Source organism: Salvia splendens, chromosome 9 (assembly GCF_004379255.2).
Source record: "Salvia splendens isolate huo1 chromosome 9, SspV2, whole genome shotgun sequence".
Lineage (NCBI taxonomy): Eukaryota > Viridiplantae > Streptophyta > Magnoliopsida > Lamiales > Lamiaceae > Salvia > Salvia splendens.
In genome coordinates, this window is record NC_056040.1 from 19,022,099 (window position 1) to 19,049,921 (window position 27,823).

Genomic DNA, 27,823 nt, shown 5'->3' on the forward strand with positions numbered 1-27,823 from the left:
ACAAAAGGAGCAACCATATACATATATATATCTTATGTACGAAAACACAGGCAACATTTTATAGCACTTCTAAAGTTTAATATATTCCTTCACAACATAATGATTTCTTATATTAACTATGTATGCACTGGTTTAAAATACAGTAAAGATAAAATCTGTGACGAGTTGTATTGATACAATACAAGCATGATAAACAAGAGAAAGACAAGTCATATGTTAATAGTTGCATCCCACAACCGAAGCATCCCATTGCGTCCACCGCTACAGATCCTCTTCCTCTCAAGATCAGAAGCCACACATCTAACCTGTAGCCACCAAGAAACAAAGCGGAACTAACGTAGTCAGGATTTACTGTCTGCAAATACTTGTGTGAAAGTTGCAATATACTAGTACTATCTAAATGGAACTAGTAACAGTCTAGTAGGCAATGGCCTGATACTAAGATTTCATATACAACAAACATAGTATAAAGAAGAGGCAGTACATTTTGTGTATAGTCAAACGATTAGCAACTAAGTGTGAGATGCCCTCACTCAATGGCCAACCATAAACATTAATCGTGACCCACTTTTGTAAAGAGAGCCAAACGAATAAAATCAACTTTTTTTTTGTCTGGTTTTGCTCTAGCTGCTTCGCTTTTGTTTCTCTTTGTTCTATGTACCAGTTTCTGGCTCACCTCCCATTTAGGCTTCACCATTTTTATTTATCAAAAAAGAATCTCTGATAACTTAAAACATAACCATAAGAACGCTAGTAAAATTATTGAGATCTGAAGAACTAAGTTGAGCATACGAACGGGTGAGCCACTCCCAAGGAGAAGAAAAAAAACATTAAGAGCACTAAAATGACGAGCATATGCCTGTGCTGAGAATACCAAATAGATAACAGATTGTAGTAAAGTAAGATCTTGATGACTCCATAATACACTAGTAAAGGTACCAACTCATAAGTAGGGAAGGGAAATCTAACCATAGCAACTGATTTTTGTGGAGTCCGGTAGAGTTGCCAACCAGCCATCTTCGAACCTGTATTTGTCAGCCCACTAAGTCTCTCTTGAGGTCGATGGAAAAGGGACATCGAATTATCAGCTGCTCCTATCCCTAACCAATGTTCGCCCGCATTTATAGATAGTATGGGAGAACTATGAAGAGTAACATTCTTGACACATTTTATGCCACCTGTAAATAAAAAGTATTAGTCAGACATGGATAAATGCTTGAGCATTAAAAACATGTACTTCAATGAAAACATTTCAGATGCATTAAGGATAGCTACATTTGGTTAATAGTTTATGTCACTTGTAAATTATTTTCCAGTCACTCGCTCAAAACAGGAGGAACTTATAAATAGCTTAAAGTTGAGCTATCATTTTTGAAGTTCCAATTAAAACTTTCCAGCTAAAAAAATAGAGCCACAAGAGTGAAATAAAACTAGTTTGGGGTAGTCAACTATGACTATAGATATTAAACTAAATCTAGAGAAGTTTCTTTTTCATTTCATCCCTATGACTAATTTGTCTCAGTACATGCTAAATAATGTGCAGAAATTAAGATGTAGATTTGATAAAATTGGTGATCAAAATTTAAAACAAAGAGATCTTAGAATTGAGAGTTCAAAACTACATTTTAGATTCCCAAACAACCGCACACTAAGTACCAGTGGGTGGTAAATATATCCACTGTTAGAAAGATTTGCTAAAAGCATCAAATGTCTCTATGTGTTTCTACTGTTTGACATGCAATGCTTATACATCAATAAAACAAAAATCACCACTCTTACCATCATCTGTTTCCCAAAACCGAACAAGTCCATCATTTGATCCTGAATCACAAGAAAGTTGAATGAAAAAAAATTAGTACTGTGACTTCTCACATATCCATGCTCAAGCCAAAACAAATTTTATATTAACCTGTAATAATCCCTCTATCAGTAGTAGAGTATTCCACACAAAGAACTGGACCATCATGGCAAGCAAGAACAGCATCACATGTTCCTTGAGAGACAGACCACACTCGGGCAGTCCAATCATCGCTTCCTGTTATTACAGTTTCTCCGACCATTCTGATCGACCTGTGTGGTCATTATGTAATGGTTATTAATCAGCAAAATTAGATGTAATGATGTATCGTTATTTCTTGAAGGTCAATAAACTCACCTAATCCATTTTGAATGACCTAACAGCTTGTGCATTTGTCTTCCAGCCCTGATGTCCCAAATGTTTGCAACCCTTAAAAAGAATATGCAAAAAACCAGGCTAGATTTTAGAAGACTGAGAAATGAGAAAACAAGCAGCTATTGGCAGAGGTCAGCACAAATATCCTTCTCTTACAAATATAAGTTTGAGGGGCTTACCCATCTCTGCCTCCAGCAGCCAAGATCCCACTGGAGTCGTCATATTCCATGCAGAGAACAGCACTTGAAAAACGGCCTACTGTTGCAACACAGGTATCTGTCCTTACATCCCACATCTTCACAGTGCCATCATGTGCAGCTGTGAGAACACGCTCACCAGATAGCATCTTTACAATGCTGACCTGAAAATAAGCATGACACTAGTGATTATTAGTTTGATAATATAGCAATGACATAGACATGTAGTTACACTAATAAAGACTCAGTCCTGAAATTAAAGTAAAACACCGCATATATCAAAAGTAAATTAATCTTCTAACAGAACATGATTATACCAAATTAACAATTTTGTGAGGATTGAGAATCTAGCATAAATACTAGATTCTTACTGCAAAAGAGTATATACTAGATTGAGAATCTTGAGAGCTTTGCATCAAGTAACTCAAGAAGATACTAATTGGAATTCTTACTGCAAAAGAGTATATATGATGAAGGAATCTCCAAAATTGTGAAACTTCTAGTTTCTTCTACAGGACTAAACGTTTATTTCAGTTGAAAGCTGCTACAGTAGTCCACTCATTTTCTGAACACAAATTTTCCTTATAATTAGCAACAATTCAGTAACTATCAATCATTTCCTAATACTTTGGATACTTCCATGTACACAAAAAACCATAATCATATAGTCCCTCCGTCCCAGATTAAGAGTCCTATTTTGCCATTTCCTTCTGTCCCAGTTTAAGAGTCCCATTTAGAATTTACCATATTTGGACATGAAATTTAACCTCATTGTTGATGAAATTTACACTCAAATGCCATTACTTTCATAAAAATAAAACAAAACAAAATCCTGAACATACAAAAAGTCAAAAGGGGCCCACTTTCCACTACCTCACTTCAATTATTACACACTCCAGCAACCACTACCTCACTTCAATTATTACACACTCCAACAATTTCTTAAAACCCGTGCCCTAACTAAATTGCACTCCTAAACTGGGACGGAGGGAGTACATACCACACAGAGCAAAAAGTATATATTAGGCACTAGGCAGCATAACTTAATGCTCCAGGCTGACCTGTGAATCATGGCCCTTCAACTCTTCTAAAAGCTGAGTGGTCTGTTTATCCCAAACAAGCACAGACTGGTCGTCCGAACCAGATACCACCTTCCCTCTATCAGAGCTTATGGCTCGGACAGTTCTGTAGATAGAATAGCAAGGTATAAATGATCTCGTAAACTTTCAGATGTGATAGTAATAGATCTAACCACATCATTTTGTACATAGTATAAGATGACCTCCCCAAGCATGTTCTGGAACATTTATAATTCCAACCCGTATGACAACACACAGAACACAAACACAGGAAGCATTGGACAGAGAGGGGAAGAGATGAAAACACATGTTCCACAGATACCTAGTATGTCCCTTTAAGGTTGCTCTGAGCTCAGAGCCACGAAGACTAGGATCCCATATCTTTACCTGCAATTTTGATAAATATGAGATGAGTTTCAAGACACATGGAATTTCATGGAATCATGATCATGGGGAAATTTGAATTATAATCAGTTTAAATATTTCAGCATTGGGGCCACTGCCAGAGTGGCTTGAACGCTGATTGCAATTGTCATAAAAGGGGTATCATACACATTAGACGAGAGGTAAATGGTGGTCAGTAGAACTTTTGACTTCCAAAGATGAACATTATTATTATGGATATAATGTAAACAATAGAGGATTGCCTAGAGTAGTCTTGCTGTCACCAAAACATTGAAGATATTTTGAAAAATAGAATATTACTGTGCAGTCTGTGCTTCCACTGATAAAGAACCCAGCATCTTCACGATCACCAACTAGGTCCCAGACTTCTCTTTTGGTCACACAATGTAAAGCAGTGACTGCACCACTATGACCTCTCAGCATGCGCAAGCTGGTCTGCACCTTCTTTTGTGCTGCTGGTGGCACATCTTGCTTGGAAAGAGATCCATTCTCATTTGTAGCTGAATAAAAAAGAACTCATCATGACCAGCAATAAGATTAGGATAGGTTGTTACATTCTACAAAAGAGAAATGTACCTGAATTTCCACCATCAGATGTCCACTTCCGAACACGACTAAAGGAACTGGCTTTATCTCTGCTAAACATGCTCTGAACCCAGCTCCTTCCATCACCAGATGCCTCAGACGATTGCTCGGTGCTGTCTCCAGCATCTTGTGGCCGTGGAGAAGGCAAACCAAATGACGAAACAGATTGAGTTTTTCCAGCATAGATTCCCCAATATCCAATGCAAATTTGTCGAATATGTGACAGGAACCCCCTTATCTTAATCTGATACAGCACATAAAAAATTGCATATGTAAAACACCAAAATATGCAAGATAGAGGAATATCAGAGGTGAAACTTAGCCACATTAGTAAATGCAGATCCAGGAGCTTATTAAAACCGCATTCTGTTGCACTTGATATGCAAGTTCATCAAGACAAGGATATGACTTCAGTAATGATGACTCAACGATAGGAGTTTTTTCAAAGTCCATTGATATTAAACATATTTAATGAGCACACAAATATTCAATTATCAAACCAGTAAGTGATCAAAGATGTATGATTTTAATATCTAGTGCATTGATTTTTTTCAATTATGATTTTTATGGTTTTGGGTTCAGTCTTACAAGTATATTTTATAAGAGTTTACTAATATATTGAGTATTAATTTACAGATGTATTACTATATCATGGATTCTTAAGTAGTTCAGGGGCAGGAAGCTGCTAATCATGTAGTTTCATGACAGCAAAGTGTATCAAATATATGGAGAAAGGAGACCATGCACCCTTTGAAGCCAAGCCATAAGCAAACACAGCAGACAAAATGTGGCCGTTTATAAGTACAAAATGTTGCAACTTACTATGTGTTTGTATCCAATGTTGTTCTTCCCTGCTATTGTTTCAATCATATACCATGTATCAGTTTCGGCAATGCCCAAACCAGCCTTCATCACAGAATGAAACATTTTGCAATCAAGATCATGAAAACATATACTTAAGGTGAGATAATAAAATAGATATATACCACCAACAGATAGAAAAGAAATACCATATGTGAAGCAAGAACGATGAGTTGTGTTGTTACCAACATTGCATAATTGGTTGACCTAACATTAAAACAACAAAAACATAACTGATCAGTGTGTCTAGATTCTGTAAAGTGCATGTCTATAAGGAAGTCAAAAATAGAGAGATGTCTATAAATTTTGATATTTCTGACAAGTGAAAAAGGTCGCCAAAACACTTCATCATTTCTCTTTCTGTCCAACTAGTTTCATGGGGGAAAACATGCACCGACTTCATGTGTATTTATTGATACATAGTACATAACATTATGGATCACTACCAATTACGGTGAATCATTTCTACCTAACTAAAGAAGCTATCTAAGGCAAGACAAGCTTTTACACTAATCCATTTGCAGGCTTTCTAGCTCTTCAAGTTTGGAGATGTTACTCTCTAAAAGCAAGATCCCTTATCTAGCACATCCACACGGTGAGGTTTCACCTCTAAACACAAGATCCCTTATCTAACCAACAAACTGAAATAGCTGGCCACACTCCTCTACTAAATTGAGGTCATTGACTTCAAGACTGAAAATAACAATACAAGATCCCGGAGTCCTGCGTGAACATTCTAGAACTGATATATAATAAACTTATAGCTAATGCAGCACTTGCTTCTTAGAATTTGTAAAGCATGTCAACTGCTGCCATGGTGGATGTGGATCACATCAAACCGAATCCATACAAAACGAAAGACACTTGATCAAGCACAGCTAAGATCAATCAGATAAAAGAAAGCCTCATAAGTGCCAAAATAAGAACAAGGAGGGAGGGAATGAACAGCAAAAGGCGTATACGTTCTATTTATTCGAGAAAAAAAGGAGTTTCAAGATGGCAGTGTCCTTACTTGCTCGAAAAGCGGTCAATCAGATCATCAAAGTAGGCTTCCCAAAAGCTGCAATATGCAGATGATAATGAGCTCATTATACACATACATTCACAACGCTAAAAAAGACATATTAACAGGTAAACATTTATTTTATAGATTAGCCCATAAACATTCTAATCATCTTTTTTCTAGAAACAAGCTGAGCTAGATTCTTCTCCATGGTGAAATTCCATATCTTCAAACATTACCAAATAGGTAAGATCTTTTGTACACTCTTTTTTTTGAGGTAGAAGATCTTCTGTATACTAACTATACAGAAATTTACAAGCATTAAAGACTTAAAGTACAGTTATCAGTGAGAATTAGTGTGTCACATATTTAAGCTCAATGGCTATGCTGGGACCTGAAATAGTCTCTACTAGCATAAAAGCCTAAATGGTTATTTTTTTTGTCTTAACAAGGAACATACTAATAATAACTTTGTGTTATTGGAAACGAACTGGTTTCAGTGAAAGGCCAGCGCATAAATCAAGAATATTCAAGTCTGATTCAGACTACAAGCTTAGACAAAATGTGCATACAATGATTTTGAGCATTGAGGCTTATAAGCTCAAATTATCAGTAAATTGATTTCTAGACTGTTCTGTAGTGAGAGTATAAAGTACCCACCATGAAGCCCTGGGTTCTATCATTGGGTAAATGACCCAAGACAATAGACTGGAACACAAAACAGGACACCCAAGTAGCAAAGAAGTACTCCCTCCGTTCCCTCATAGTTGAGTCATTTTTCCATTTCGGGAAGTTCCCTCATAGTTGAGTCATTTCCATGTATAGTAATTTTTTTTCTCTTTCTTACTTTTTTCTCTCTACTCTATTCACTTTTTACTTTATTCTCTCTACCTTTTTCTCTTTCTTACTTTTTTTATCTATTTATTTAACACACTCAACATTCCTTTCTTAAACTCTGTGCCGAAAAGTTTAGCCTCAACTATGAGGGAACGGAGGGAGTAGCTAGCATGCAGTCAATTTTGGAGTAAAATACTTCTCTCCATTAATTAACACAAACTAACTAAATAACCTTCTGAGTGTCGAGTTGTTACATAATTTATCTAGTGTTTCCCAAAGTGAGATCATAGCTGAAGTTAGAATTGAGAACGCCATTTGACAAATGATCTTTGACGCAGTCTAGTGTTCTCTTACAATTTTTTGGTAGAATGCATGTCATATTCCTAAAATTTCTCATTTTCTTTTAGCATAGGCACTCAAGTCTACCTGTCCTCTTTTGCAATGCCAACCTAACTTATTTAACAAAGTTCTCATTTTTTTTAGCAGAAGCACTCTTTGCTATTTCATAATAAGCTAGTGTTCTAATCCTAGCCTTTAAGTAAGTTATCATTAAGGAATCATCAAACAACCTGTCCTTTTGTATTCAATACTATGCAAAAAAATGTATTAGAGATCAGATTCATGTAATTTATATTCATGGATCCAACTTCTTGTAAATATCAAGTTCTAGTGTCCAGTTTCTACTCAACAACCAAAATGATTTGAAACAGGAGAATCGTGAGCATAGACCATAAAGTAAGCCACATACAATAGTGAAAGACCAAATATTATAAAAGATATGAAGATGAAATCTCAAGTTCGTAAAAGAAGAGATGCATACCGTAACTCATCCCATATGGAAAGAGAGCGAAGGTGGCGCTGAATATGATCTGGGACATTGTTCACATCCTTCTTATACATTTCAGCAGAAACTTCAAGGGCATCTCTAATAGTTGTCAGGTCATTCCTAGCTATAGCACGGTTGATGGCTGTTTTGAGCTGAATTAATACAAAATAGTTACTTCAACTTAATACCAGACTTACAGATGCTTTTCCAAATCAAGCAATCTATTATATGAATATACAAATAGTGGCAAAAATGAAAACACAATTTTCCCACCCAAGGGAAGTAATATTATCATATTAAGGGCTTGTTTGCTACATGTGATAAGGGTGTGATTGATGCTTATGATAGGCTTATATCTTGTTTGCTTAAAAAATCAAAGCTCAGTACCTATTATCCCACCTCATAGATGGAATACGTAATACAGAAAATATTTATACCATATATTGATTAAATAATGAACTAAACTACAATAATATCACCCTCCTTCCATAGTTTATATATGTTGCACATAAATTTATACACCAGCAAATATAATAATGATACTACGAATTAAAGGTGTGGTAAAAGACATTGTAATCAAACATTATGTGACTGTCAACCAAAAGATCCATATTATTATTCACTAACTAGTACTCCGTAGTCCGTACTTTATATTATCTCCATTCTCCACTAGCTACTAGTAGTATTTTATTACTCCCTCAGTCCCATAAAAATAGGGACTTTGGGGGTGGCATGGGTTTTAGTGCGAAATTGGTAGAGTAAGAGAGAGATAGAAAGAAAAATTGATTGAAGTATTGTTAGTGGAGAATGGGACTCACCTCATAAGAGAGAAAAACTTGCCAAAAATGGAAGATGAATATTTTCTCGGACAGTCCAAAATGGAAAAAGAAGACTATTTTTATGGGACGGAGAGAGTATATATCAGTGAATTATATGTACAAACACTACAATAATATTATGGTGCCGAGAGTGAAGTTGTATCTACTATTCCCATATTTGGATCATTGGAGCATAACCATCCCATGTAATTCAACAATTATTTGGTCAGGAGGAGTTCAAATATGTTTTTAAATAAGTTAACCTTCTTCCCAATAAAAATTAATTTAATATGACACCAAGAACTCTACTTAATCAAAAGTTATTTTTACATATAAAACAGATAATTTATTAATTATAAATAATATATATGCACGTGCGACTACGAATCCCAAATAAAACAAATTGGCCTGGCACTACTCTCATGTTAGATAGTAAGTAATACAAGGAAGAGTTCAAAGCTGAGTTTAGCAGCATGAGCTAGTAACACCAATAAGAGCATTTATGCCTGCCGATTTAATAAAAAAAAGATTGCTTTAAAATCATTGAGGTCTTAAATCCACCAAGGGCCCTGAAATTCCATGATCTCGAAACCTCATCATCTCCTTCAAACACATATATTTTCTATTGCACACTAACCAGATAGACCAAGTCAGCATACATAACAATCACTTCCCATAAAATTTGAGCCCTTTTGCTAATTAAGTATTTAGGTCTAGAAAACTCATTCTAAAGAAACTTTATTTAAAAAAAAAAACAAACGAACAAATATAGAATTAGGTTCATATATTTTGATCTCACAAAACCAACAAAAGTATATTACATCTAATTTAATTTTGTCCTCCATCAAATTAAACCAAACATTCTTTATGTTTAATTTTGTGTTATGTAGAATAAACAATAAACAGTATCATCAGCCATACATCATGCTCACAAGATGAAGGAAAATAATGGCTCAGATAGTATAAGGAAGTCGCTTAAATTGCTAATCATGATATAGCTTCAAGAATTATTAAGCCAACATACCAGTTCTTTCACTGCTATAAACTGCTCATCTGTCAACTGGCAGGTCCATCCCTTTTGGTGTTTGGGGGTATCAGAGTCAGAAAATGAGTCATAACACAACATGAGTGAACATTACTTCGTTTTTAAGATTGAACATACCGAACGAATGTGCTCTCTTATGCATTCAACGAATCCACTACCACCAATTCCCTCAGCATCAGACTCAATCAAAGCTGAAAACATTAAACAAATCCATAGTGACATCCACTTATGCCAACAGGAACAAAGAAATAACCAGTATAGTTCCAAGAGAACAGTTACTATGTTTATTTGGTTAAGACACAAAAGGCCTACCAAGGATGGTTCCATGCTCAAATGATGAAAGAGGATCATCAGTCGCCCCCAGTTTCAGAAGTCGTAGCCATAATCCCTGTCCAAGGAGCCAAAAAGGTTTAGAAAATGATAATACTAGACAAAATCCGAAGAAAATGTTATGCTTTTAGGGAAGATGGTAAGAGAAATCCACATATGCTTTACCCCAGTCACAGCTATTATAAGAGAAAGGATATGATGAACTATTACAGTCAAGATTGTGGACATCTTGAGTGGGACGGAGGTAGTAACTAATACTAGATCATAAAGGCTTAGCCCAAAAGAGAGCTATTACAGTCTTACTATAATATAAGCCAATTAGTCCTAACAAGAAATAACCAATCAATAAATATACTGACGCAAAAGCCAAAATCTGGATATTTAATGAAGAGAACAGAATCAAACAGAAAAACATTGTACCTGCAGCTTCACTTGAATGTCGAGGACCATGCGTTCCCTTTCAGCCTGTAAATTTTCATCAGATTTTAGTAACTGTATGACTGTTCAGTTAACCGCAAAGCAACAAATACTCACAGCTCTCTCCCTTGGACTTAAGCTCTCCTTAGGATCTTTACCAGGACGGGGTGAAGGAGAACTAGACAATGAAAAAGGACAATGTTCAGTTTCAAAGAGAAGGCAAGTAAGTCTAGTAAGAGAAAGGACTCCATGTTCTTAGTGTTATACCTTTGTACATGTTTTGCAGGATATTCAACAGCTCCACTAGCTGCTGCTAGAATCTGTTTCCTCTTTTCTTCCTGCTCTTCTGTTCTGATGTTTGCAGGAAACCTGTCATAGCAATATTTGACACCTGATTCTGTAGAAGATAAAGCAAAAAATTACACCAAAATTCAAAAACCTACTCTAACATGTCTACGTATCGAGCACTGTCCAGTTCAAATGATTGTTGAAATTACCAGGAATCCCCAATCCTGGGTCAGAAATTGTTACAATATCAGGTTCTGCAGAAAAAGATGGAAGGATCGATAAAGGATTTTGTCCCCTGCCGATAGCATCTTGTAATCTATCAAGGAGGTTGTTTCCATTTCCTTCTGAACCAAGACCTCTCTCCAAATAATCAAAGAAACCTTGGGATTCTAGAAACTGGCTGATCTGTTTAAGTTGCACATTTAACATCTATCCTGAGTAACTGAACAAGCGAAAAAGCAGTTGCAGCAAACTATTATTTACAGCTCAATGAAAATAGATTAAAGCACTCACCATAGCATCAGGTGGCTGGTTACTTGACCTGGACCGCTTTTTCAGAAAGGCCTGGCTGTTGAAGATATGAGTTGCAGTGTTTTCCTACCAAACTATAGATCAGTTGATATCCAAGATTACTAATCACTAAACCAACAACGAAAATTAGGTAAAGTGCGTACAATAAAATTGCGATAGCCACCTAGAATTGATCCAAAAAACTTCAGGAATATGCGGCACGGATACGGATACGCGTATCAGTATCCGAAGGATACGGATACGCGGATACGGCTCTTTCCCAAACAACCCGATACGCGGATACGTTTTAACTATTTTTTAATAAATAATAATAGTGCATAATAAATTACAAAATAGATATTCTAATGTTATTATACAAATAAAAATAATAAAATTACAAAATATTAAAAGCTAAAGTCAATTTCTTTTATGGTCGATTACACCACATCGATTTTTTGGTTATACTTATCCATATTACCAATAATATTGATCAAAATATTTATTTCTAGTTACAAAATTAGACAAAGTTAATGGAGTAATAAATTGGCCCAAAAAATGAGCCCCAAATATACTCCTTTTCCATCGTGACTACTTCTTGCCCAATTTCATTCTCCCATTTCCAATTTTCTTCAATCCCTAGTTGAGGCAATAGCGGCGCCTCCCCTTTCTTCTTCTTCTTCTTCTTCATATCCGATTAACTGTCGATTTTGTTCCCAAATCGGATTGAAGTTCGTAAATTGAAAGTTGCGAAGTTCTTCGACAGAGATGGACGTTGATTTCGAAGAGGAGAACCTCAGATCTTTGCAGATAGAGGAGGATGAAGGCCCAATACGGCCCAGCTCGCGGATACGCCGAAGGATACGTATCGAATCTGAGGTTTCCCGGCCCAATACGGCCCAGCTCGCGGATACGCCCAGGATACGTATCGACGGTGTATCCGTCGCGTATCGGTATCGGATACGTATCCGATACGCGATACGGCAACAGGGTGGCGTATCGGTGTTATATAGCTTCAGGAATATAAACCTGCAAGACCAAAAATATTAATTAGTGGATGAGAAAGCCCTGATACAACACAATGTCTTTTACATACAACATTGACGAAGCAGTGGGTGCAGTGGTGGATGCAGAAATAAACTTAAGTAGGGGCTAAATTTTCAAAATTTTACTTAAAAATAAATTTTTAGGTAATTTAGATTATTAATAGGGGCTTTTATATAATTATATGTATAAAATATAAAAAATTTTAAAAGTTTATAATAGAAAAAAGTTGAAAAATCAATTCATTAGGGGCTAAAGCCCCTCCCCCAATACATGTAGTTCTGCCAGTGAGTGGGTGAAGTGATGAACAACTAAAGATGAAATTTTTGACTTATTAACCAAATAAATCCCGGTATAATATAAATTCTATCATTTACTGCACAATGTCAAACACAAATAATAAGAAAACGTGCATGGTGATAACAAACTCCAAGCATGGATTGTGGATTGAAGTAATTGCAAGTCAGAAGAGCTGTCTGATAGGCTTGGAGAAGAAAAAGCACCCTAAGAGCTCACGGTAAAACACAATCCCTAAGAAAACATGCATGGTGATAACGGACTCCAAGTATGGATAGTGGGTTGAAGTAATTGCAAGTCAGAAGAGCTGGCTAATAGCCTTGGAGAAGAAAAGGAAAATAATTACTCATCGACTAACATGTGAACGTAATTAGTCAATGATTAACATGTGGATGTAAGAACTCAATAAAATATGTCAACTACAAGTTGACCGCAAGCAAGAGGAATAAAAGAATGACATTAATTTTTTTCAGAAAACAATGCAGTCGAATTTTTTTTTTAAACCACTGAAGGATCTTATTTTGAACATTTGCTCATGAAAAGGATTGTGCAACTCATGCAAAAACTTAAAATTTGAAATTGAATTTGTTTGTGTATATTTCAATTATAACAATGCAGAGTTACAACTTCTAACATGTCGAACCCTACAAAGGTTGATACATAACACCTGAAGGGTGAAAAATCACTAAGCATCTGAATATGATGACTAGATCAACAGTTTAATAATAGATACATAAAAGTTTAAACTGAGCGAAAGCATAACCTAAGATGGAGATTATGATCCTCCCCCCAAGGCCTGCTATCGCCTCTAAGGCATTGCTCAGAGAACAAACCATACTTCATCTGGTCTATACCAACAACATTTGGATACAACAGCTTCAATATCTCACCACGCAAAGAACTATGCTCTGGCTCAGGTATGGAAGGTATTTCCTCAGTAGTGGTGATGATGTTATGCTCAAGGTCAACCACAACTACCTGTAATGGAATGCCACAGTTCTTTAACCAATTTAGCAGTGAAAAATAGAATGCACTAGAGACATCAGTAATTAAAGCGACAAAGAATGAACAATAAAATCAACTGCATAGCACAAGTTCATTGCATAAATTAATAATCAAGTAAAACATAATTAGCTATCTTTTTCTAGGATGCTGACAATAATGAGGCATGAGTATGTATCACATGCTTGTCTTTTTGTCAGAATATATGACATACTTAAATGAAAGCAACTAAGGTAGCAAACATTGAAGATTTTAATCAGAAACAAACTCAGTTGGCGGTTTGAGATTTGAGGTAAGAAATAATGACAAAATAAGAACTAAGGTTATAGATAGATCATGCTTTACAGTAATCACATTTCTGCAGATTACTCTAGCATTGGAATATAACATGAAAGAAGGTTTTTAATAGTATCATCCATCTACCAAGTTCTAGCTACTAGTATATAAATGCTGTGATTCACATCTCACAGTCATGTAACACCAATCGTCCCACCTACTTTCTCAAGAAACATGAAATGAAGAATTTTACCAATGAGATAATTATATTAACGACATGTGACTCATGTCACATCAGTTAGAATTGTATACACAGTAAAGTGACTGAAGACTGAAGGATATTACATCAGTCAAAAAATATAAAAGTAGACTTCACAACAATCATAAACACCTCATGATTTCAAAAACAAACAACAACAGTTATTAATGCTTAGACTTGAAGTAGGTTTTTAGCAGTTACTTAAGATCATACTAAGCATAATAATTCGACTTTAAAATGAGACTAGAGTCAGTGGACTCAAACACATGTACTCAACCTCAAGTTTGAAAAGAAACTCATATCAAATGTGAAATGATGTCATATTCAATTAAACCTAGTTGTTCATACCATTAAACAAATGACCCCACAACCACAGTCAGTCATTAATATGCATCTTCACTAGTTGAATATAACAGACCATTAAAAAAAAAGAATGCACATCAACCCATCCCCCACCCCCCCCCCCCCCCAAAAAAAAGCAGAATATATAAAAAATTGAATTAAAGTTGTCCAGATTTCATTAACCATGGTATAAGTTTCGCAAATAGTGAGATATAACATATAAGCCACCAATAGTTTCTAGAGCCCAGAACCCATGCTTCTGTTACTTTTTATCTCTTTTTCACATCAGACTATCAGAGGAACATTTTACTTCCCCCTTTAAAACTTAAAGTAGACAAGTTAACTTTTTTTACAACAAAGGTGATAAACGGTTCTCCATGAGTTTATCAAAGTATCAAATGGCATTGGTACTTTCAATAGTTGGATAAGACTAACTGAATTTACTAAACAATGTAGTATTTGTAAGGAGTAAGGACATTAGGTTTTTCAGGTACAATTTGCATTATAATTGTAACACAGAGCGATAATTCAAATAACATATGCAGGAAAACCAAATAAAAAATGCAAGGAACACAAATAGACTACCAAACCAAAAAAGGCTAGTGAAATAATGGATTAATGTAGAATCTGTTTGTATTAAAATTCAAGAAACCCAAGAATGAACTTACACCATCCATAACCAGTCCAGAAGTGTCAACACCTGAATGAAGACCCATCATGTATGGTGTGGGAGCATCAATATAGTCAACTCCACTGAAAAACAGTAACGGAATGTAGACATGCTTCAGAACAACAAACATAACAGGATCAGAATACCTTCGTTTAATATATTTGAAGAATAGTAATCTTAAGAATAAAGAACTAAACTGTTTCAGACAAGTGCAATAATTTCTTTTTCATAGAAATCATGGTGAAAACGCACCTGCCACCGAAATGGATATATTAAATGGCATATTGCCTCCGATACAAGAGTTAAAAGAGAATATCTGCAATTTGAATGGAAGAGTTAGAACGAAGAACTGAAAACACAACATAAGGATAATTTCTCTTCAAAAGGCTGTGATAGCAAAAGGAAGCAATAAATGGGGAAAAGTGGAATGTCAAAACTAGAGTATGAGAGAATACTTTATAACCAATACTTCAATATCAACAATAATAAGATAAAGTAACTAAATACTTTATAGCCAAAATGCATCTCATCTCAAACTTTCATTTATAGATTAAGAGTCTTTACTAACTAGGAAACTAATAAGATAAAGTAACTAAATACTAGTGTTGCATTCCAATTGTCTTGTTGATTGACTCAATTCTTCTCCTAAAATTTGCTTTGAAAACTTTATTATTCCTATCATCTCCCCCACTTGAAAGAACTTGCCTCTGGATGGTTATCCTAAAGATAATCCACAAATAAATCATGAACTGTACTATGCAAAACTTTTTGAAACCATCCAAAAATCATATGAAGATGATTTGTGTTTGATTCCATAATCGAATTTTAATATTCCGTATTTGACATTTTATGATGAAACTCAAAAACATATGTTCGATTTGATTCCATTAGTATTAATACAAAGATAAAATCATGATATTCAACTCGGTCAATTTGATTACACCCCTAATTAGCATGTTTCTCTCACAAGTACTCCTACTCCACTTCTGAGCACGGATAGATGTAAGGGCATCATGAGCAATCCACAAAACAAGCTCTTTTAGAACAAATAGTATCACCAGTGTTCAAAGCACACAAATCTTCTCATATATACCATAATTAAGTTCTCTTAGAATCATTTGAATTTTTTGCTAAAAAGAACTGCTATTGGATTATTATCACGTCACGTACCTATGCATGAAGCATCACAAACAACTTTTAGAAACCTTGTTCAAATTGGGATGATGTAAGAATACATGTTTCAATCATCTTTTTTTGCGCCATATCAAGAGAATTTTTAGAACCTTAAAGTCTTAAACCATACAAACTCACCCTTAAGAAGAGCATCAGTAATAGGAGCCATAATCTGTTACGGATTGGCGGGTCTACACGCGTGGAAATCGGCAGGTAGTTTGGCCATCAGATTCGGTGGAGACGGAGGAGATTTGAGAAACGCTTATATCTCGGCTATTTGTTATTTTCAAGATTTAGTTTGATTTGTTTTGCATTTCTTTAGTAAAGTCTATAAGTAGTGAGATCCGATATATTGATAGGTATCGAATTTGGGTTCATGATTGGACGATCGTAGATCGTAGGCCTCCTGCGTGAGGATTTGATTTCAGTTTTAGTTCCCTTTCATTGCAGTCAATAAAGCCAAGTTCATTCCCTTCGCTCTTTCGTTATTTCACTTGAGCATTTTATCAAACAATTGTGTTGAGTTCTTTTGGGTTGAGAGTTTATTCGAGCACCTCTCATGCTCATCACTGTGGACACCTTTACTCTTAACAATTGGTGCGGTGAACGATGGTGGTTACGCGCAGCGAATTCGGTTCGGATGGTTGGGAGAAGGCTGTCCGCGATTTGGAGAAGAAATCTGATTCAATGAACAAGGTGATCAACGAAGTGAATATTCAACTTCTGACGACGAACGAGCGCGTCTCGACACTTGGGTCTCAACTCGAGGCTAAAATGGAGGCGTTTATGACAGAGATTCGGGCTGCCCTCGTGCACAAGACTCCGGCCAGCACGACTGCCGATTCCTCTGACGGACAGGGCTCGAATACTGTTCTACCGGCAGGTACTCCTCCTATGACTATTCCCACTTTCGAGGGTCCTGACGCCATTGCATGGCTGGCACGAGCCGAGCAATATTTTTTGGTGTCCAACGTTCCTTCGGAAAACCGCGTAAACGTGGCGATGGTTGCACTGGCTGGACCAGCGCTGCCTTGGATCCAGTCACTCCGGCGTCGAGTTCCGGATCTATCATGGGATCGTTTCACTCAGGAATTATTGAAACGTTTCGGCGACAATATGGCTTTGGATGGTTACGAGGCCTTCGCAGCAACACGGCATGATGGTTCTCTCCTTGAGTTCGCGGCTGCTTTTGAGGCACGTCTAGCTCAGATTTCGGATCTATCGGACCACCAGTATCTCGGATTTTTTCTGGCAGCCCTACGACCAGATATCCGAATTCATATGAAGGCGGCAAATATTACAAGTTACTCGGATGCGGTGCAATTGGCGTTACGCATCGACCACTTGGCAGGTTCTCCGACGCCGGTGTCAGCGTCACACAGCTCATCGGGCAGTTCACCCATTTACTCGTCGCGGCCTCTTTCGAAGGGTTTTTCACCTTCGCCGGCTGCCCATTCGACAACAATGTCGTCCCGACCTTTTACGCGGCGTTTTCGAAATATGTCATCGGAAGAATATCGAAAACACATCGCGGCTGGCACGTGTTTCAAGTGTGGCTTGAAGTTCGGCCCCACCCATAGATGCCCTCCAAAGACGTTGAACGTATTGGTGTTGGACGACGAAGAGCCTGTTTGTGAGGGCCACAGAATTGGAGGAACCCGACAACCTGGAGTCACCCGTGGAATTGCAACTGTCAGAATTATCATCTAACGGCCTCGACACATCGCACACTTTGAAACTCTTCGGCAGTTGGAACTCTCGAAGTGAAAGTCATGGTTGACAGTGGCGCGAGTCACTGCTTCATTTCAGATCAGCTCGCCAAATCTTTGCAGTTACCGGTCACACCTACTTCGCCTTATTCGGTCATTTTAGGGGATGGCTCAGCGGTACGCGCCGCGGGAATATGCCATAAAGTCTCTTTGCAGTTGGCTTCAGCTATATTCACTCTAACTTGTTACGTTTTTCCTCTAAGGAATATTGATGTAATTTTGGGCGTCACCTGGCTAGCTTCTTTAGGCGATGTCACCGCCAATTGGAACAAGCTCTCAATGGATTTCTCAGTGAACGGCCGCCCCCTCCACATTCAAGGCGATCCACACTTACTCGCCGTGCGTGTTCGTCTCACGACATTAAGCTATTGGAAGATGGGGATTCATGTTGGGTATTACGCTCATTGGAGGGTGAGGGGACCCAAACTGATTTCGAGTTTCACACATCGCTGCCGTCAACTGCTAGAGCTCAACTACAGCAGCTGATTGAGGACTTTCCCCTAATCGTCAAGCCGGCGTCCGTACTGCCCCTGTCAGACGCACGGACCACAGAATTTCACTTCAGCCAGGGTCTCAACCGGTATCAGTCCGACCGTACCGATACCGGATAAGTACCCAATTCCGGTCATTCAGGAATTACTTGATGAATTGCATGGCTCCCGTTGGTTTAGCAAACTCGACCTCAAGGCGGGATACCACCAGATCCGCGTCGCCGCGGCCGACGTCCACAAGACCGCGTTTCGGACGCACTCCGGTCATTACGAATTCCTTGTGATGCCCTTCGGTCTTACCAACGCGCCTGCCACTTTTCAAAGCCTGATGAATAATATATTTCGACCATTTCTTTTTTTTTTTTTTAAAGGAGGATCAACGATGGTTCCCCATCTACCCCCGAAGTGACTCGGACCCCCGGCCTAACGGTCGGAGGTGAAGCGTCTTACCACCGATCTGCGCTTTGTTGTCTTGGAGGGGACCAACGGGTCCACCTACCTTCCCTCCAGTCACGGGTCCAGACCAGTTAACCTATCTTCCCAATTATGGGCCTGAACAGTTAACCTATCTCCCCCTGCTCCTGGGTTCAGGCCAGTGAACTCATCACCCCCCAAGGGAAATAAATCCCCAAGATGCGCCTCCCATGGGTCGAACACGTGACCTCTAGGATGGCGCGGTATCCTTGCCCCCCTTCTCAACCACTTGAGCTAAGGGGCTTGGATAGGATGGCGCGGTATCCTTGCCCCCAGGGGAAATATATTTCGACCATTTCTTTGCAAGTTTTTCTTGGTCTTTTTCGACGATATACTTGTCTACAATAATTCATGGACTTCTCACATGGACCACCTACGCCGCGTTTTCCACTCTTTGGAGGAGCACAATCTGGTCGTGAATTCGAAGAAGTGTCTGTTGGGTCGGGGAAGTGTGGAGTACCTCGGCCACATTGTGTCTTTTGATGGCGTTCGAATGGATCCCTCCAAGGTATCGGCGGTCCTGCGTTGGCCGACGCCTACTTCACTCAAAGGGGTGCGAGGGTTTCTTGGAGTAACGGGCTACTACCGTCGGTTCATTCGAGATTATGGCAAGATCGCGGCACCATTAACCGCGTTGCTCAAGAAGCCTACTGACGACAGCCGTAAGAAGGTTTGGAAATGGCCGAGAGACGCGGAACAGGCATTCTCGGAGCTGAAATCAGCATTAACATCAGCCCCTCTTTTCCGAATGCCAGATTTTACCAAGGAGTTCGTTATTGAGTGTGACGCGTCGGGCCGAGGATTAGGTGCGGTACTTATGCAAGAGAGGCAACCGGTGGCTTATTTCAGTAAAACCTTGTCTTCTAGATGGCTTGCAAAGTCCGCTTATGAGAAGGAATTGATGGCGTTGGTTTTGGCCATCCATCATTGGCGACCATACCTGCTCGGCCGTCGTTTCATGGTCCACACCGACCAACGCAGCCTACGACATCTTTTGACCCAGCCCCTCTCTATGCCGGCACAACAAAATTGGGCGGCAAAATTGGGCGGCTACGAATTCTCCATCGTATATAAAGACGGAAAGTTAAATCGGGCGGCTGGCGCCTTGTCCCGGCGAGATGAGGATTCCGTGGAGCTCACGGCTCTGTCCCGGCCGACTTGGCCCGATTGGTCAGCAATTCAGGAGTCATTGCCTGCTGACCCGACCCTATCCAAGGTCAAGGCTGACCTCCAAGCTGGGATTCCGACAACACCGCATTATGAACTCACGTCACGCTGACTGGCGGTCATGCCGGAGCATACCGGACGTACAGGCGCCTAGCCTCTAGCATATATTGGCCAGGAATGATGAAGTATACACCAACTTCGTGGCAGCTTGCGCCACATGTCAGAAACACAAGTCTGATACTCAGGCCCCAGCCGGTCTTCTGGTGCCATTACCAATTCCGGAGCAGATTTGGGAGGATATAAGTATGGATTTTCTATCTGGGCTTCCCAAGGCAGGTGGACTTGATTGCATTTTTGTCGTGGTAGACCGCCTTTCGAAGTACGCTCATTTCATTGGCCTTCGCCATCCATTTTCCGCGAAGCAAGTGGCTGATGTTTTTACCAAAGAGATTGTACGGCTTCATGGCATTCCGCGGTCAATAGTGTCAGATCGGGATCCGATTTTTCTGAGCTCTTTCTGGCGAGAGCTATTTCGGGCGACAGGGATGAAGTTGAAGATGAGTTCCGCCTACCATCCTGAAACGGATGGGCAAACCGAAGTACTAAACCGTTGCCTGCAGACGTACTTGCGGTGTTTCTCTTCGGAACGACCAAAACAATGGCATAAGTGGCTTGCGTGGGCTGAGTACTGTTACAACACTAGCACCCACTCAGCATCGGGCACCACTCCTTTTGAAGTTGTGTATGGTCACCCTCCACCCACACTTCACAACTATCTGCCAGGGGAGATTCGTGCCCAGGCGATCGTGGAATCATTGCGCTCACGAGATGAAGCGCTGGCCCAGTTACGACATCACTTATTGCGTGCTCAGCAACGCATGATGGCCGCAGCGAACAGACATCGACGAGACGTCGAATTTGAGGTGGGGGGGTTGGTCTACCTGAAGTTCAGACCATATCGTCAGTCAACACTATTTTCAGCTGGGAATCGCAAGCTGGCCCACGTTGTTTCGGCCCTTTTCGGATTGAAGCTTGTATTGGGAAGACGGCGTACCGTTTGAAGCTTCCGGAAGGGTCGCGAATCCATCCAGTGTTTCATGTCTCGTCGTTGAAAAGAGCTATGGGAGCGGATGTGCCAGAGCAGGCCTTACCGGAGAGTCTATATTATGCCGACCCCCCGGTCCTACCTGAGGATATACTGGACCGTCGTGAGATATCGAGGGATGGGGATCAAGTGAAGCAGGTGTTGGTTAAGTGGGAGGGTCAGCCGTTGGAGGAAGCGAGCTGGATGGATGTGGCAGACTTGTGTGGTCAGTTTCCTTACTTCCGCCTTGAGGACAAGGCTGTTTTTGAGGACGGGGCAGTTGTTACGGATTGGCGGGTCTACACGCGTGGAAATCGGCAGGTAGTTTGGCCATCAGATTCGGTGGAGACGGAGGAGATTTGAGAAACGCTTATATCTCGGCTATTTGTTATATTCAAGATTTAGTTTGATTTGTTTTGCATTTCTTTAGTAAAGTCTATAAGTAGTGAGATCCGATAGATTGATAGGTATCGAATTTGGGTTCATGATTGGACGATCGTAGGCCTCCTGCGTGAGGATTTGATTTCAGTTTTAGTTCCCTTTCATTGCAGTCAATAAAGCCGAGTTCATTCCCTTCGCTCTTTCGTTATTTCACTTGAGCATTTTATCAAACAGTTGTGTTGAGTTCTTTTGGGTTGGGAGTTTATTCGAGCACCTCTCGTGCTCATCACTGTGGACACCTTTACTCTTAACATAATCGTACTGGGGGTGGGGTGGAAGGAGCTATTCTAATGCATATTATTATGATGTCACATTTCTCGAATAGTCAATAGAAAAGGAATTATATCATGGAGGAATATCTTTATATATACCTTTAAGAATGAAACAAGAGGACCAATTATATGAAGTAACATCCATCATGAAATATGACATACTTCATTGCAGATGGTTACATTAAAAGGTGAAGACCAATTCTAAGAACTAACATACATAGTGGAAAATGACATACTTAATGTTGCAGATGGTTACAGGTAAAAGACCAAGGAAATTACTTGTTTGAGCGAATCAAAACCCGTCTTTCAAGCAACACAGCTGTAAAGAGTTTGATCAGATTATCGACATCCAAACACTGAACTAGAGGCTGGAAGGATATCTGTCATCAAGAGATATACTATCAAAATCAAATAAAATTGTTGCATATTAATGAAAAAGACTTCCAATATCATATGGATTTGTATATTTATAATATACTATGAAAAAGAGTAGATGGCATACATCAACATGAGGAAACCCATCCTTCGGCGGAACCTCTAACGGAAGAAGGCTATTTTCGATAGCAAACAACACCCGTTCCTTTCCAGGAGTAGGCAAAGGGACATTGGAGACCAAATATGCTATTACATCCCAAAGTGGCTTACTGAAAAAGTTTTAAGCAAAGAATGTCAAGTAATCTCTAAAAAGTAGTAAAGGGATCGAATAATCAAATAGCAGAAAACTGAAATATAAGAATATGATATTCAAATGTGAACATGATAGAGCAATGACATGTTATACTTGCACTACCTTCCAAGTGAAATGGGTAACCACTACCCCTATTTCCATCAGCACACATAAAGGTTGGCGTAGAAGGCAGTGGTGATACAAAGCTCATGCCATTCTATTCATTACCGGCAGTTTTTGATTCACACAACATTTGTGTATATTGACTATATTCTTTCTTCCATTTGAGTTTAAAATACAAAATCTATACGTATTACATATCTGCAGTATTAATAAAATTAAAAAAAGTGAAATGGGTAACCACTACCCCTATTTCCATCAGCACACATAAAGGTTGGCGTAGAAGGCAGTGATGATACAAAGCTCATGCCATTCTATTCATTACAGGCAGTTTTTGATTCAGACAACATTTGTGTATATTGACTATATTCTTTCTTCCATTTGAGTTTAAAATACAAAATCTATATGTATTACATATCTGCAGTATTAATAAAATAAAAAAGACGTGAAAATCAAGTTCTCTTAGTCAGGGATATGATTTATCCATCTTTTTCGTCTTAATGCATAAGTAAACACTAGTCACATTAATAAGTTTCATCATATACAACATTATATCCACTAAACTATCTATCCAATCCACCAAATTATAAATCCACAAGGAACCATTATCAGCGTAATCTCAAAAATTATTGCCAAGATAACCACTCTAACCATCATTGTTCAGGCTAAATCATTTATGAGATAAACATCAAGCACACACAAACCAACAAGCGCACAAAAACAAACACAATGCACTATTTATGTTAGACTAGCTAAAACCAAATGCAGGCAGTGAGCAGAGGCACCCATTGTAAACCCTAAACTGATTCAACGATGATAGAAAAAGATACTTAAGGGGCTTTTAGTTGTGAGGATTAGCCTAGATAGATTAAAAAACAGTTTAAACTAATCCCTCATTCACGGCATTCACAAACGCCCGAATCAGCAAACACATCAGATCCACGTCACTACCTGCTCCCAGAAGCCGAGAAACACAGCAGGAATATCTCCTCCAACGCATCGCGCAGAACCCCAAAGCTAGGGGCTCGCGAGACGAAGCAGATGCACTTGTCAGCAAACGAATTGGCCGGCAACCGGTACGCCTCCACGATGTCCTCACACACGGGATCTCGAAAGGCAATGCAGGTGACGTAGATTTTGGATCCATCGCCCTCAGTCAGCACAATGGGGTAGCTCCGCGGGAACGACGACGAATCGCGCGAATTGAAGCCGGAGGAATAAAATTGGGAGCCTGCCGGCAGAACGCAGGTGGGGAGCTGCGGTGGAGGAGGAGGATAGAGCGTGTGATTGGAGGGAGGGTACTGATCGAGGAGAGACGGCAAGTACATGATGCCAGTGCCATGGTAGCCTCGGTTTCCGTCGAGAGTTCGGATTTCCGGCCCGATTCCGCACACCACGAAATATTCGAAGATTCGGGCCATCGGGTTGCCGGATCTGGGGAGGGGTTTTACTGGTTAAGCGATGAGACGAGATTCATTTGTGGATTGAGCTTTGAGGCCATCCACAACGCTGTCTCTATACCGTCTCTTAAACCGTCTCTTAACTACTATTTGAGCACTATTTGAGGGCCCCACTGTCCTTTTTTCCTCCATCTCTTAACTAAGAGACGGAGGCTGCAACGCTCCGTCTCTTAACCGTCTCTATACCGTCTCTTAATTACTATTCATTCAATTTAATTTATAATTTTTTTTAAAACCCAATTCAATTTAAACAAACACACTTTATTAAAATTAAAACAATATTACAACTTAACATTAAAAAAGCGAAGACATAATTAAAATTCTAAAAAAATAAAAATGACATAATTTAATATTCTCCGCCAAAGTTTTCCCAAATGTGCTCAATTAGATCCTCTTGGAGTTGGGTGTGGGCGCTAGAGTCGCGTGTCCTTGCCCGAATAGCCAACCGTTCTTGTATAGATGGATGCGCTCCACTTCGCGGCGGACTACTTGCAGTTGAGCTTCCAGGGGATTCGGGGTCGAACCAATTTCCGGCATCGGGTCCTTCGTCTCGGACAATCATGTTGTGCAAGATTATGCACGTATACATGATGTCGACCATGCTCTCCATGAACCACGAACGAGCCGGGGCTTTGATGATGTTGAAGCGCGCTTGGAGAACCCCGAACGCCCTCTCCACATCCTTGCGCGCAGCCTCCTACTTCTGCGCAAAAAGAGCCTGCTTTGGGTTCGCTGGCCTGCCGCACGTCTTCACGAAGGTCGGCCACTTCGGGTAGATGCCGTCGGCGAGATAGTACCCCATTTTATACCGTCGGTTGTTGGCGACGAAGTTGATGGCCGGCGCTTTACCATCCAAAACTTCGGTAAAGAGGTCGGACTGTTGGAGCACGTTTACGTCGTTGTTCGAGCCAGGGACCCCGAAGTACGCGTGCCAGATCCAAAGTCGGTAGTCGGCAACGGCCTCGAGTACAACGGTTGGGTGGGTGCCTTTGTGGCCGCTCGTGTAGGAACCCCTCCAAGCCACCGGGCAATTCTTCCATTGCCAGTGCATGCAATCGACACTGCCAAGCATCCCGGGGAATCCGTGCACTTGTTCGTGCAGGTTGAGGAGGAACTGACAATCCTCCGTGGTTGGCCTCCGGAGAAATTCGTCACTGAAGGCTGCCCGGACGCCTCTGCAGAAGTTGAGCAAGCACAAGCGCCCAGTACTGTCTCCGATGTGCAGGTATTCGTCGAATATGTCGGCCGTTTGTCCAGTCGCAAGCTGCCGGATGGCTGCAGTACATTTCTGCAGCGTCGTGTGGCTGGGACGACCGACCGCGTCGAACCCTTCTCGGAAGAACTCCTCCCTGGCCGCCAAAGTATTCGCTATGTGGAGAAATAGCGGTTTCCGCATGCGGAAACGGCGACGGAAATAGGTATCTCCCCAAATCGGGTTATCGCAGAAGTAGTCGCGTACTAACCGTGCGGCGGCTTCCTCCCGGTTCCGATTGATGTACTTCCGGGAGCGTCGTGGGGGTGGTGCGGCTTCCTCCGCCTCTCGTCGTCGATCTTCTTCGAGTGATTGTTCCATTAATTGACGCATTTGCTCAAAAGGATCCATTTGTTTGAGTTGATTGAAGATGGAAATTGGAGTGATAGAGAGGATTTGAGAGGAATAGATGTGTGTTTGTGTTTGAAATGAGTATGGAATAGAATTATTTATAGAGTAAAAAAATTAAAAATTTAAAAAATGAAAATAAATATTTAACGGTAATATTACCGTTTGAAAAAAAAAAAAATTTTTTTTTTATTAAAAATCGATTTTTTTTAAAAAAAAATTGAATTATTGCGTCATCAGTGACGACGCCCACTCGCGGGCCAGCGAGTGGGCGTCACGCACGCATGGGGACGTGCCACGTGTCTCGGGCGCGTGGCGAGACAGCTCGTCTCGTGTCTCTCCGAGACGAGCTACGCGACGAGCCGGTCGCGAGCTGGAGACGAGATGGCCGCTGCAATGCGTCTCGCGGGGGTCTCGTCTCTCCGAGACGAGACGCGAGCCCGGCGCGAGACGCGTTGTGGATGGTCTGAGAAACTTTGCTTACTGTCCGATTTCTTCGCCTTCGCTGGTTTTGAGTTTCCACTTGTGTCGGATGAAACAGATTACAGTACGTAATTAATTTTAATTTTAATACTGCTATAAATGATACTCCCTCCATCCCGGTTTAGGAGTCACTTATGGTTATGGCTCTGGCTCGGGTTTTAAGGAAGAGTTGAAGTGTGTAATAAATGAAGTGAGATGGTGGAGTGCGTAATAAATGAAGTGAGTTGGTTGAAGGTGAGTCCCTTTTGACTTTTTGGATTTAAAAGATGTTTATTGTTGACTTGTAAGACAAATTCATTAGATTAAATAAACTTAAGGTTTTTAATGTTCAATATGATTAAGCATTTAACAAAAAAAATTAATGCAGCTTAAAGGGGAAGAGGCCAACCGGCCAACATTTTCATTCACACAAAATGTACAGCTGGAACCAATCTTCATTAATTCAAACACAGAAAATTTAGGAGGGAATGCAGTACAATCCATGGAGGAAAAAATCAAAGGCTAAGCTAAACCTATAAATACATTCACTCCACCATTACTATCAAAGACTTCTATTCCACCTACCAAAAAAGAAAGCAAACATATTTATAGCTAATTTACCCTCAGAAAATTTTCATCATAGGGCAATGGAGATGGAGCAAGAGATGGATGAAGAGATGGAGCAGGAGCTGTTTGAAGAGGAAGATCAGTTTCAAAAGCTAGAGGAGTTTCCAGAGGCAGTGCAGTTTCCGGAGGCAGAGCCTCTTCAAGAGGCAGAGTTTGGGCAAGGGACGAGGGCCTCTCTGAGTTTGAGCAGCCACGAGAAGAACCTTATTGTGCAGTTCCTTCAACAGCAATGTCGTGCTGGAGCACTTCCACATGGTTCATTCACAGAAGCAGCAAAAAAATTCAGAGTGCATCCAAGGACAGCTAGCCGCTTATGGATGATAGCCACTCATCAAATTGAACAAGGAGAACCTGTTGTCATGAAAGGAAAAGCATCAGGTTATAGTAAGAAAAAAGGTAAAGTAAATCTTGATGAAGACAAGTTTAGACACTTGTCTATGCTTGAGAGATCCTCCATCAGAAAACTTGCTATTAAGATGGAAGTTAGCAAGTCCACAGATGGCAGATGGGTGAAGGGAAACAAGATAAGACCACATACAAATGCCATCAAGCCTGCACTCACTGATGTGAACAAAATTTCAAGAATGCGATGGAGTCTTACTCATATTCAGCCAACCATAGCTGAAGGTAAGCTTCTCTATCATGCAATGCACAACATTGTTCACATCGATGAGAAATGGTTCTACATGACAAAGGCTTCAGACAGATACTACCTGTTGTCGGATGAGGATGAGCCTTACAGGTCTTGTAAGTCA

General features: G+C 39.9%; 1 protein-coding gene across 2 annotated transcripts; it reads right to left on the reverse strand.

Moving 5' to 3' along the window:
• Window positions 1-84: 84 nt before the first annotated feature.
• Window positions 85-27,473, reverse strand: LOC121747113 (DENN domain and WD repeat-containing protein SCD1-like). Of its 2 annotated transcripts, XM_042141103.1 has the most exons (32): window positions 27,419-27,473; window positions 26,464-26,501; window positions 23,871-24,353; window positions 22,635-22,776; window positions 22,412-22,512; window positions 15,514-15,577; window positions 15,260-15,373; window positions 13,476-13,690; window positions 12,386-12,400; window positions 11,539-11,584; window positions 11,378-11,461; window positions 11,074-11,269; window positions 10,844-10,973; window positions 10,694-10,754; window positions 10,580-10,624; window positions 10,142-10,217; window positions 9,947-10,020; window positions 9,809-9,859; window positions 7,961-8,118; window positions 6,313-6,360; window positions 5,450-5,507; window positions 5,262-5,345; window positions 4,431-4,683; window positions 4,155-4,354; window positions 3,772-3,836; window positions 3,432-3,555; window positions 2,353-2,534; window positions 2,156-2,227; window positions 1,910-2,070; window positions 1,780-1,821; window positions 970-1,178; window positions 85-305 (listed from the first exon to the last, which is right to left on the reverse strand). In XM_042141103.1, the coding sequence occupies exons 3-32, from the start codon at window positions 24,338-24,340 to the stop codon at window positions 210-212; spliced, it is 3,636 nt and encodes a 1,211-aa protein (XP_041997037.1). In that variant the 5' UTR covers window positions 24,341-24,353; window positions 26,464-26,501; window positions 27,419-27,473; the 3' UTR covers window positions 85-209. The 2 variants fall into 2 exon arrangements, with proteins under 2 accessions (XP_041997037.1, XP_041997036.1); XM_042141102.1 differs by lacking the exons at window positions 26,464-26,501; window positions 27,419-27,473 and having other exon boundaries at window positions 23,871-24,409.
• Window positions 27,474-27,823: the final 350 nt, after the last annotated feature.

Excerpts from the sequence above, each read along its gene's own strand:
- LOC121747113 (XM_042141103.1), bottom strand. The coding sequence starts at position 24,340 with ATGGCCCGAATCTTCGAATATTTCGTGGTGTGCGGAATCGGGCCGGAA. Across the intron at positions 22,513-22,634 it reads ATGGGTTTCCTCATGTTGAT|ATATCCTTCCAGCCTCTAGT; the intron begins GTATGCCATCTA and ends TCTTGATGACAG. Across the intron at positions 13,691-15,259 it reads CTGGACTGGTTATGGATGGT|GTAGTTGTGGTTGACCTTGA; the intron begins GTAAGTTCATTC and ends ATTCCATTACAG.